Source organism: Gekko japonicus, unplaced genomic scaffold (genome assembly GCF_001447785.1).
Source record: "Gekko japonicus isolate JY-2015 unplaced genomic scaffold, Gekko_japonicus_V1.1 scaffold1665, whole genome shotgun sequence".
NCBI classification, from domain to species: Eukaryota; Metazoa; Chordata; class Lepidosauria; order Squamata; family Gekkonidae; genus Gekko; species Gekko japonicus.
This window is the reverse complement of record NW_015176502.1, coordinates 271,778-284,168: the sequence shown is the minus strand read 5'-3', so window position 1 is coordinate 284,168 and position 12,391 is coordinate 271,778. Positions and strand designations below refer to the sequence as shown.

General features: G+C 41.7%; 1 protein-coding gene across 1 annotated transcript in view; it reads left to right on the top strand.

The window, feature by feature from the left end:
• Nucleotides 1-12,391, top strand: part of ACBD6 (acyl-CoA binding domain containing 6) — a 184,234-nt gene that overhangs the window by 55,605 nt on the left and 116,238 nt on the right. The window contains exon 5 of the mRNA XM_015427323.1: nt 5,150-5,232. Within this exon, the coding sequence (XP_015282809.1) occupies nt 5,150-5,232 (83 nt within the window). The remainder of the gene's footprint in view (nt 1-5,149; nt 5,233-12,391) is intronic.

The following is a 12,391-nucleotide window of genomic DNA, read 5'->3' as shown; positions in this document are numbered from 1 at the left end:
CCCATGCCCCCCTGTCCCCCATCATATCCCAGCCACTCTCTGGGAAGCTTTTTTCACCTCTATTTTCACAAATGGAAATACCCATGATGGTAGGCCAATATTGCCATTGGGTGTGAAGGAATAGCCCCCAGTAACAGTAAGCGAGATTAGGACTTTAATTAAACAACAACAACAGAAGGGAAAGCACCTGGGCCCAATTTAATACCAGCAGAACTATTCAAAATTGACCCAGACTGGTAGGCACAGATTTTGGCTGCCTTTTTCACTGAAATAAGCAAGACGGGAAACATGCCTGAAATCTGGTGCAGTGCAATAATTGTTCCATTTTATAAAAAGGGGGACCCAACAGACCTGATGAATTGCCATCCAGTAAGCTTGCTATCCACTATAGGAAAACTTTATGCTGCAATGCTTCTTGAAAAGATGGATTCATGGGTTGAAGGAAACAATATTTTGGGAAAGGAACAGGCTGGTTTTAGAAAAGAAGCAAGTACTATTGACCATTGCCATACCCTCCAATTCTTGATTGATAAATACACAAGTTCTGGAGAAGGCATGTTGGCAACTGCCTTCATGGACCTAAAATCAGTCTAGACCCCAGATATGGGAAAAGCTGAAGAAATATGGCATTGAACCACGTCTCCTTTACTTAATTCAACAGCTCTGTAACCATCCCTCCTCCTGGGTTAGATGTGGGGTTAGGACAGCTGCCGGAGCCTTTCATCCTAGACAAAGGAGTCAAGCAGGGTTGTTTACTTACACCCCTATTGTTCAATTTATATATAAATGACCTCAGACCCTGTATCCTGAAGGAAGTATGTCATCTACCACATTTATCCAAGAACGAAGTTACAGTCCTTCTATACGCTGATGATGCAGCGATAATGTCTAGATCAATAGTGGGCCTCCGCAAGCTGATAAAAAAATTTCAAGCTTTACTGTTATCATGAGGGCTTGTCTATCAATGTGGTGAAATCCAAGGTCATAGTATTCACCAAAAGGAAAAAGGGGGAAATCTTCAAATGGGACATAGCAGGCCAACCTATGGAACAGGTCAATCAATTTAAATATCTGGGAATCCACTTTGAAGCATCTCTTACATGGAAAACACACTTGGCTCTAGCAAGGAACACAGCCTTGAGAGTAGGGAAGACAATTGTAAAATACTTCTACTCATCAGGAGGCCAATTTGTCCCCTCAGCCTTAAAGGTATTTAATGCATGGTGTGGAAATTTGGATTCAGGCCACTTCTGAAAAAAACGGATTCCAGCCAGTATGACTTTTTCCGACGATTATTGGCTACTCCTAGATCTGTCTTGGGCATAACACTGAGAGCGGAACTAGGCGAATTATTGATGGAAGCAAGGGCTTGGATTAAAGCATTTTTCTTTAAAGTAAAGGTTTTAAAATCTGAGGGAGGATCTACTCTAGTTGGGCTTTACAACCAATTTACAACATTACAACCAATGGGAGCAACTATTGAAAAAATGAAATTCTTATGAATAACAAATGATATGATTAAAACTATAGAAACTAAAGACATTAGAAGACAAATTAAAAATCTGTAAGGAAATTGGATGTTACAAGTACGTCTGTCAGGGCGCGCAGGGTATGTTCAACACTTCATTTGGGAATTGCCCTCCCGATGCAGCTGCCGAAATATTTTGATCAATTGACAGCCCCAAAACTAAGAAGAGCTTTTACTTTGGCAAGACTGAATGTTCTTCCCTCGGCAGTTTTGGAGGGCAGATATAATAAAGTATCATACTCTAATAGAACATGCAGATGCTCCTATCATACAATCAAAACCATTGAACTTATGATTATGGAGGGCCCTATATTCAATGAGTTGAGGGCTAATTTAGTCATCCCTTTACTGGGATAGGGAACTGCTAAATGTGTGAACCCATGTGTCATGGCTATTATCAGATACCAGTGATCGTGTCACCCTCTCAGTGGCAAAATTCATAGGCACAATAATCAAATCTAAGAGAAATAATACTGAATAAGGTCTTTTAAAATATTTTCTTTGGTTCTAATTTCTGCTTAGGCAATAGCCATATGAGCAGTACTAGATACATAGAACAAACTTTGTAGAACAGAACCTTTATTAATTGGATTAGACAAGCAGGTGACCTGCAAGGACTTGTAGGAGGCATGTTGATTTCCCCTCCCTCACTATTTCCTCTTTCCTGGCAGCCAAAGCCTCCATTCCCGGAAAGCCCCCGTAGTGTCCCCCTTTTCCTGCTTCCTTTTCTCCTTCCCACCCACTGGCCAGTCTACATTTCCTTCCCTTCTCTGACATAGGGTTGCCAGGTCCAATCTTCTCCCCAGCGGGGGGATTAGGGGGCGTTCCAGGAGGGGGTGTGGTTACCCCAGCACAATGACATCACTCTGCATGATGTCATCGTGCCCCTGCTTTTCCCCTATCATTTAAAAGGAAACTTCCCTTTAAATGGTATGGGAAGGAGAAGCTAGGGCCAAGCGCTCCTGCCCACAGCCCCCACTTGGTAAGATCGGGTGCCAGGTACTCCTGCCTTGTAAGAGGTGACCTTGCCTCTTGGAAGGCAGGAGCTGACAGCCCCTGCTCTGGAAGATCTGACGTGCGGTCCCGGTCCCTGCCCAGTGTGAGCACTAAAAGGCGTCCCTTTAAGTGCTCGCAGCTGGTGGGCCCTGCATGTCCATTCTCCAAGCGGCACTGCTGCTTGGAGATCAGGCACACGGGGGCCTGTCCTCGTCAGGTGTGAGCACTTAAAGGGGTCCCTGTAAGTGCTTGCAGCTGTTGGGCCCCGTGGGCCCAGTGTCCAAGTGGCAATGCTGCTTGGAATTCAGGCAGGGCGCCGGCAGCCACCCCTCTCCCTCCCCTCTCTCAAGAGAGAAGGGGGAGGGATGGCTGTGGGTGTTTGAGGGCTGGGCTGGAGGCGGGTTGAACCCCCACCCCCCAAAAAAGTGGGCAAACCCCACCAGACTGGGAGGTCTGGCAGCCCTAGTCTGGCACCCTCTACCTGGGAAAACGATAGTTCAGGTATGTGGCCCCAGCTGCCAGGCCCAGTTGTGTGGTGGGGAACCCAAAAGGACATCCGTAGAGCCCCTCCTTTCCCCCTGTATCCCCTTTCCCATACTGCTTTCTCTTGTCCTCTCAATTCTCCTTTCCACCCACCCAACAAGCTTTTATCTGCCACCCTTCTTCAACTGTATTTAGTACTGATATACTTAATTTATAGGCGAAGTTTCTCTACCATGGGGCCCAAAGTAGCTTATATAATTTTCTCCTCCATTTTATCCTTACAACAATCCTGTGAAGTAAGTTAAGCTAAGAATATGTGACTGGCCCAAGGTCACCCTGTGAGCTTCCATGGCAGAAGGGGGATTTGAACCTGGGTCTTATTGGTTATCTTATTGTAATATGTATTTAAGTTATGTGTACCTCAATATTGTTTGACCTCTGAAGAAGGCCCCACTAGGGCAGAAACGCATCAGGTCATATGTATTGGCCCTTGTGTTTAGGCTACTTTTACTTTTTTACGAGGCTTTCATTGGGCCCTTACATGTTTTTAACTGTCTTTCTAATAAATACATGTATTTTTGTATATTATAAGTTTCAACTAGGTTATTAATAAGGTAAAGGTAAAGGTTCCCTTGCTCGAAAGCCAGTCGAATCCGACTCTAGGGTTGCGGTGCTCATCTCCTTTTCAAAGCCGAAGAGCCAGCGCTGTCCGAAGACGTTTCCGTGGTCATGTGGCCGGCATGACTAAACACCAAGGCGCACGGAACGCTGTTACCTTCCCACCGAAGTGGTACCTATTTACTTGCAATTTCTTTCTTTCGAACTGCTAGACTGGTAGGAGCTGGAACTAGAGACGGGAGCTCACTCCGTCTTGCGGCACCTGGGTCTCGAACTGCTGAACTACTGACCTTCCACAGCCTGCAGTTCAGCGTCTTAACCACTTGAGCCACCGCAGCTCCAGGTTATTAATACTGGCTCTTTATTAGACTTCTTTCTTACCCTTGTGGTTCTTGATTCCAGTTTTTGGGTCAGGTTTGTTTTCCCCTCCCTGTCTTCCTCTCCCAGATGCTAGTCTGAAACTCTGACCACTACCTACGTTGGCCGTTGTGGGGTGGTAGCTGTTGAATAGTAGCAAGCAGCTGGTCCTCAGTGAGTCGTGTGGCATCAAGTCATTTAGTGATTGCTGCCACGGCTGTCCCCAGTGAGTCCTCTCTGAAAGTCTGAAACAGCCCTGCTTGCCAGTCGTATTTTTGAAATGTAGATTTCAGTTTTTTCTGTAAACCTGTCTTTCTCAGGTTTGTAGAAAGATCTGCTTTCCTGTTTTGTTACTCCAGTCTCTGGATTTAAATTTCCACAGATTTGGCCACATGGAGAGTTAGATTATATTTATAATGCTGGGTGCAAAATTGAGTTAGTGCTGTGTTTCACGAGGCATGAAAGGCTACAGGGACAGGAAGCAAACAAATAGCCCCTTTCCCTTTGAGAATATAAAAGTCAAGCAGTTAATCAGCTATCTTCCCAGGAGTAATTGGAATACACTGGTCCTTTGTAAGGCAGAGAGTATTAGAAAAATGTGGTAGTCTTTATATAAACTAAGCTGGAGATCAATTTTCGCTGATGAACTAGAGAAAAAGAGTCAATAGAAGTTAGCATAGGTAATATGACCCAGTGGTTGGATGACAAGCCGCCTGTCCCCCTGCCATAAACAAAGTCCCATTTCACAGTCATCTGGGTTCCATTGAAAAATCCCTCTGACAGTATTTTTCAAAACGAATGAGTGTAGGTAGCCATCTTAGTACATAGAGAAACTCCAAAAACAGCAACACAATACCTTCTTATTACCACTAAGAAAAACATCACAAATATTGAGCAAATTCCTGAATGCCCCAGAATATGAAGTTGACTGAAGGAAGTTTTTCTAATTACTCACTGTATATAGCTTGTGGAGAAAAATGCATTATCCCATTTAGACTACTTGTAGAACTTCATTGAATGCTTCTTTTTCTAGCCCATTAATGAAACGATGGTTCTGTCGTGATTGAACGTGGAGGATGACTCTAGAGGATTTCTCTCATGCAAGTACTGTGTGGTAGTAGAAAGCAAATGTGGAAAACCTATTTTTATGTGTGTGTTTTTTTCCAGGTAGTAGAAAAGAAAGGGAAAGAAGGAAAAGCCAGCTTTGGAGGCCCAGTTGTCAGCTCACTCTATCAGGAAGAAACCATCAGGTGACTCTCAGTGGTATTCTTACGGCTTCATTTTCATTCAGTATTTGTTTTGAACATCATGCAAACATTGTAGTGCCTTTCCAGCAAGATAAAAAATGACAGGAAAGAACTTTCTAGGCCTATAATTGTTTAAATCAATAGCTGTCTGTATCACTGCCAGGTACTGATCTTTCCTTAGTGTGGGATGTTGGGGTAAGGGTTTGTGTGCTCTCCCTACGTTTTCATTATTGTTCTTTAAAAAAAAAAAAAACACAAACCTTTATTAAAAGCGTTTTTGCCGTTATTTTTTTGGAAAGTACTGGTTTGGCACTGTAATGAGTTTTAAAACATGTCTCCCTTTTCATTTATGAACTGTATTCTGTATTAAATCCTTTTACTTCTAAGTGTTCAGTACTTAAGACAGAGTTTCTTGACAGAAGTGCTGTTTGAAGATTATGGATAAAGATGCTGCTATTAAACACGGCTGGTCAAGGAGAACAAAGGCAGCATGTTTTAAAAATTACACTGTAAAAGTAAGGTTACTAATTGAGGTCAACTTTGGAAATAAAAGATAAAAGGAAATTAAATTGGAAAATCTATGGTGATGCAGTGTGGAAGTCACCATTCAGGGAGGGAAACCAGGAAATGGAAAGTTTAGGGTTCTTACAGAAATGTTGATGTTGCAAACACAAATGGATTGCCCTCCTGTTAGATAACGTCTTTTGAAATAATGAAGGCAAAATGTAAATACCCTGTCAACCAACTCAAGGTTACAGTCTTTATGTGTAATTATTAAAGGGCAACTTCATTGGACTACTTTAAAGTAAACATGCTTAGAACTGCACTGTGTTAATTTTTTAGTTGATTTATCAACCGACTTTTAACTAATGTATTGATTATTCAGCTTAAAAATATTACCAAAACCTCACTGGCCTTTTTAAGCTATAACAGGAACTTGTAATTTTAAAATAAGTATGGTTTCTTTTTAAATCTCAGAATACCATGCCAGAACCAAAATAAGTGAGGAGAAAAATTGACAATTGTTTCCAGAGATGCAAACCTAGGCCATGGTGTGTGCCTGACAACACTGCAGTGATAATAGGAGTAAGAAAAATCCTTCTGCCTATTTCTGTCATTCTGAAGAAGAATGGCACCCAGAATCCACCACAGAAATATGATGAGCTTTGACTTCATCTTTCCTTAGCAGCCGAGCTAAATGATAGCACAATAAGGGAGGGGGGAAACTCCGAATACTAACAACATCCATGTTGTTTGAAAATATAGGGCATGGTTGTTATGGAAAAACTCACTCATCAGTTTAAAGTTCCGAATGGCCTTGCATATATCTCAGATTTGTTATTTACTTGGATACCATTTATATGCTATGTAGAGTCTCAAGGAGAATCGATGGATAAACCCCTTAAATTTAGATCAATATGCACTTATTGATTTAAATAAATGGAAGTGTGTGAGGAAGGATAACATTAGAAGAGGATAATGTGAGTAGTGAAGGAAAGGGTGTGATCCATAATTCTTCTTAAAAGTTCAAAGAATTTTATGTTGTGAAATGAGGCGGGTTTTGGTACATTTATGATAATTTAATATATTACTACTGTTCATTATTTTTACAACATATTTATTTTCCTGGAGTTGTAAGATTAAAATTTGAAAGAGAAGCAGGAAGATATAGCTGCAGACAAAGGAGCAGATGTGACAATATTCATCCAAGTTTTACAAGAATCGTTTGGTGCCCAGACTGAGGGTCAGGTTGGAATAGATGAAGAATATAACATGGCTCATACATAATGAAAAATCATAGCTTGTTATTATGGGAACACAAGAAGAGAATACAAGAACACAAGGACTTGCGGGGGGACTGCTGACGTGCGCTTATTGTTGATGTCATATCGTACCTGATGCAGAAGAACTGCACCTGTTGCCCATCTCCTCCTGGGGACGATTCAAAGTGATCTTTAAAGTCCTAAGCCGTTTGGGACCTTATGAGCATGCAGACTGGGAGCGTCGATGTGGTTCTGTTCCTGACCGGTGTCAGAATGTGGTGCTTGGAGACAGATGCACAGTGCTGTGGCTCTTGTACGCTGGAATCCTGTCGGGCTCCATCACGTCCCATGCTATTTAACTTAGACATGACTCCCATAGAAAGAGTTGTCCTGGGATTTAGGTTGAAGCTGCATTATTAAGCTGGTGGTTCCAAGTTCTGTTTCTGTTTTGTAGCCACATTAGGTAAGAGAGCAGGTGTTCTGAACAAGTGCTTGTACTCTGCGATGGCTGAGGAGAGCTAATAAAGTCTAGATAAGTAGTGGTACTGTGGGTCAGGAATGTAAATCAGGGATTTAGGAGTACCCGGTTCTGGATCGGGTTGCACTCCCCCTAAAGAAGCAGGTTCTCACCTGTTTTCTTCTGTAGTATATTACAGCAGCACCTTTAGCCAGTTTCAGGTGGATCACATGAACACACGAAACTATCTTATGCTGAATCAGACCCTTGGTCTGTTACAGTCAGTATTGTCTACTCAGACTGGCAGCAGATCTCCAGGGTCTTTAGAGGTCTTTCACATCACCTGCTGCTAGATTCTTTTAAACTGGAGGTGCCAGGGATTGAACCCAGGACCTTCCGCATGATGCTGTACGAGATGCTGTAGCACTGAGCCACAACCCTTCCCCAAAACAAAAGAACTACACTGGTTGTCTCCTAACTCAGTTTAAAGTACTAGTTATTTTGGCTTGGGGCCAGGGTGTCGTCTGGACTGCCTGCTCCCTTACTGTGCATTAAAGCTGTCATTTGACACATTGTGACACATCACTTCACCTTGGGGTATGAGATTTTTGCCGTGGTTTTATCATTAAGACTTTTTTTAAAACTGCCATTGTATTTTCAGTCTTGTTGTTAATGTAACTATCTTGGTAATTATTTTGTGTGGTTTAAGTATATTATGGGAAACTGAATGTTGTGTGTCGTTTTTATACAGAGTTGTTCCTTGCCAAGTCAGCAAACTGCTCTCAGCTTGCCCAGGAACTAGCAGTGAAATGGTCCAGTGTTCCCTCTAAGCTGAGTTAGTGTGAGCTAGCTCACAGTTTTTCAGCCTCCGGCTCACCTATTTTGTCTTAGCTCAGGAAGGATGGCCCCAGAGCAAACTGATCTATGCAGTAGCCAAATCACTAGTTCACAGCTTTAATGCCAGTAGCTCACAAAGTAGAATTTTTGCTCAAAAGACTCCACAGCTGAGAAGGGAGCATTGTATCTGGTAGGCCTGGAAGCAGTACATAGCTAATATTGATGTACACTCTACAGCTATTTTAATGTAACAGATTAGAATATCAAGATGATTTTCCTTGGAGGTTCTTAACACATCCCAAACATGCATATTTTCACATATTTACATTGCACGCAAGCAAGGGGAGGGTGGGTTAATTTTGACACACCTTTAGCCCTATGTTTTTAAGTGGTCTTCAGCTTCAAAATGTGTGTAAGTACAGTAGGTGTCATCTTATTCCAAGTTCTTACATATATAATGTGATCTTGAACAAATTTTCGGTGGGATGGTTCCCTGCTCCAAGTGATAGGTTTTTGTTTTAAATATTCTTTTGGCTATAAGTATGCTTCAGCATCGATAAGGTGTTTGCAGAACTTCATCAACATTTGTGACTATGATGCATTCCTGGTATGCCAGATTAAAAATTAAAATAAAATTCAGCATGGCAACTGACTGTTCAGGTTTATATAGTGAGTCATGTTTGTTTATTATCCGACTGCCTTCGGCCAGGACGTTTTTCACCCTGGCCACCACCTGGTGGAACTCCGTGCCGAATAGCATCTGTGCCCCGCGGGACATAATGCAGTTCTGCAGGGCCTGTAAGACAGAGGTGTTCCGCCAGGCGTTTGGCTGAGGACAGCGACGGCTTCCACCAAGCTGGCACTCCTGCCTCTCGCCTGACCTCTTTCCCCCACTGGGCGGTGGCGTACTCCGGGCGGTTTATCACCATCTGTTGGGGATATGTATTGTTGTTTTTAAGCTTTAAGTTATTTCGGAACCTGTGAACTTGTAAATGGACTTTGTTGTACACCACCCTGAGCCCTGCTTATAGGGGAGGGTGGTTTAAAATGTGAATAAATTGATATTACACTTACATTCCACCTTTCCTCCAAAGGGCTCAGAGCAGTGTACGTTGCACACACTCCCTCCATTTTACCTTCACCCCGTGAGGTAGGGTAGTCTCAGAGAGAGTGACTGTCTCAGGGCAACCCAGCACGCTCCCTAGGAGAGCAGAGATCTGGACCCAGGTCTCCCAGATCATGGTCTGATGTGCTGACTACGATACCATGGTGACTTTCAGCTGCCGCAGACAGGACCACATTCTAGTGGGAGGTTTGACAAGTCTGAAATGACAAAGGGGATACAATTTGGATATTAAAGTAATCACACTGTTTAAAAAAACTAAAGGTGCAGGGAGCATGACCCTGTAGCGCTTTTGTGTTTTGAAGGTTGTTTTAAAAAAATTAAATTTCAGCTTTCTTCTTCTGAATTTCTGCTTCGTAATTGCCAGTGTGGATGGGTTTTAAAGTAAGGTAGTTTAACAATGCACACCAAAGCAGAGTTAGACCCTTCTAAATCTATTGAAGTCAGTGGCTTGTCACACTAACTCAGCTTAGAGGGAACACTGCTTGCGGGTGTGACAAACAAATGACTAGAAATCAAGAGTACATAGAAGACAAAATTGTCTTAGTTTTCATGTTCTGAAGCGCTTTCATCAGAATTTTTCAAAAGTCTCATTTTACATTAACAGCTGCACGTATTTGGATCTGTAGTTTTCCTGTGTTAAAGGTTGTGATGTATTTTAATCATTAAATAGTTCCGATTCCGACGCCATTTAGAAAAAGTATTAACAGTCTGCTAACATCACGACAGGGGTTATTGTTCTGCTGTTACAATGAGGACTGAGAGCTGTGTTCCAGTTTCACTTCAGCGATGAATTTGTGACTGAAGCCCCATTGATGCTGTCATCAGAAAAGTTGAGGTGTCTGGAAACAGACAAAGACGGTGGTGTTCCGGAAGTGAGGCAGAGGGAACATAGAAGAGACCTAGAGCGGCAGCTAGACAGGACACCGGAAGACCGGAAGAAGATCGGTGTGTAAAGGGATGGACTGGAAGAAGAAAGGGAAAGAAGAAGGAGGGACACCAGAAGCTAAGAAGAGGAGCGACTAAGCGGACAGACAGGAAGTGAAGGACAAAAGAGACTACTCTGGTGTTTAACACCATAGAGTCGACGCGCCCGACATTTTTGGGAGGACTGACTTTTAAAAATGAAATTTCTGGCTGGGATTTGAAGAACGAAAGAAGAAAATAGAGCGATTCGCGATTCTGCTAAGTGCATAAAAGACAACTGGACTGTGTAAGTGGAACGTTATTTGAAAGGCGAAGAGCTTTACCAATTTTTTAATAACGGATTTAAGACAGAGACAGAGAGCTGGGTCGTGGTTGACTCCAAAGTTGACTAAGGCTAAAGACAAGGAATGGCAAGCAGCAATGGAAGCTATGGAAAAAAGAATGATGGAGGGTTTTCAGCATATGGAAGAGGTTCAGGAAAAAAACATGGCTGCAATGAAAGAACTGGTAGTGGCGGAAGTTGCTGAGCTTAAAAAAGAAGTGGGAGAAATTAAAAAAGAGTTCCAGAGTTTAGCACAAAAATCTACTGAACTAGAGCAAAGAACACAAGATATAAATCTGAAAGTGGATACAGTGATGAAAGAAAATAAACGGATAGATACAATATAGGGCTATGCAGACCCATCTTAGACTGAGAGGGGTGGAGGAGAAAATGGAAGATGATATTCGTACCAGAGTGATTAAAGCCATTACAGAATATCTACAAGAAGTAGTGGAGGATATTGAAGTTAATTTTGATCTGATTTATAGAGTGAATTCAGCTTATGCACAACAGAAGAATCTGCCGAGCGATGTGATTGTCCAGTTATTAACTAAGTGGTTGAAGGAGGTTATCCTTAAGAAACAATTTACTGAACCATTGGAAATGGAAGGAAAGAAGATAATAACAATGAAAGCACTTCCCAGAGCAATTATTCAAGACAGAAAGAAATATAAGAGACTGACAGACAAATTGAGACAGCAGGGTATTAGATACAGATGGGAGATACCACAAGGCTTTACCTTTCAAAGCCAAAGACAGACGATCAAGACTACAGAGCAGATGCTCAGATTTATGTTTGAGAATGAAAAAGATTTTGGAGAAAAGTAATTAGATATCAAGATGGATTACAAATTGATATCATGGAATGTAAACGGACTTAATTCACCCAACAAAAGGAAAATTGTGAAACATTGGCTGGGGAAACAAAAATGTAATGTTATCTGTTTGCAAGAAACTCACATTAAAAGGCAAGATTCTAAATACCTGGTCGCCAAACAATTAGGAGAAGAATTTTATTCGCTGACTGAGAAAAAAAATAGAGGGACTGTGATATATATCAAAAAAGAATTGGAACCTAAAAAAATCTTCAAGGATAAAGAAGGGAGATATATTGCAGTGGAAATGACTATGCATCAAAAGAAAACCCTGATCGTAAATACTTATGCCCCGAATGGAGCAAAAGAGAAATTTTTTGAAGATTTGACTCAGGAGTTGGACCACGTGACCTATGACCATGAGATATATTGCAGTGGAAATGACTATGCATCAAAAGAAAACCTTGATCATAAATATTTATGCTCCAAATGGAGCAAAAGAGAATCTTTTTGAAGATTTGACTCAGGAGTTGGACCAGGTGACCTATGACCAAATTGTATTACTGGGAGATTTTAATGGCACGATTAATAATAAATTGGACAGAAAATCAAAGAAGTCAGATGAAAAGATACAGAAGTTACCAAAGGTTTTTTTTTGAGCTGGTAAAACAAGAGAAATTGGAAGACGTGTGGAGGAAATGGAACCCTACAGCCAAAGACTTTACATTTTATTCAAATAGACATTACTCTTTTTCAAGGATAGACATGATATGGGCGACTGGTGACCTAGCCTTAAAAACACAGAAAGTTGACATTATGCCGAAAGTAAATTCAGACCACAGCCCAATATTATGGATGTCTAGAGAAGTGAAAAGGAAACCTAGATGGCAATTGAATGAAGACCTGTTAGATCAGCAG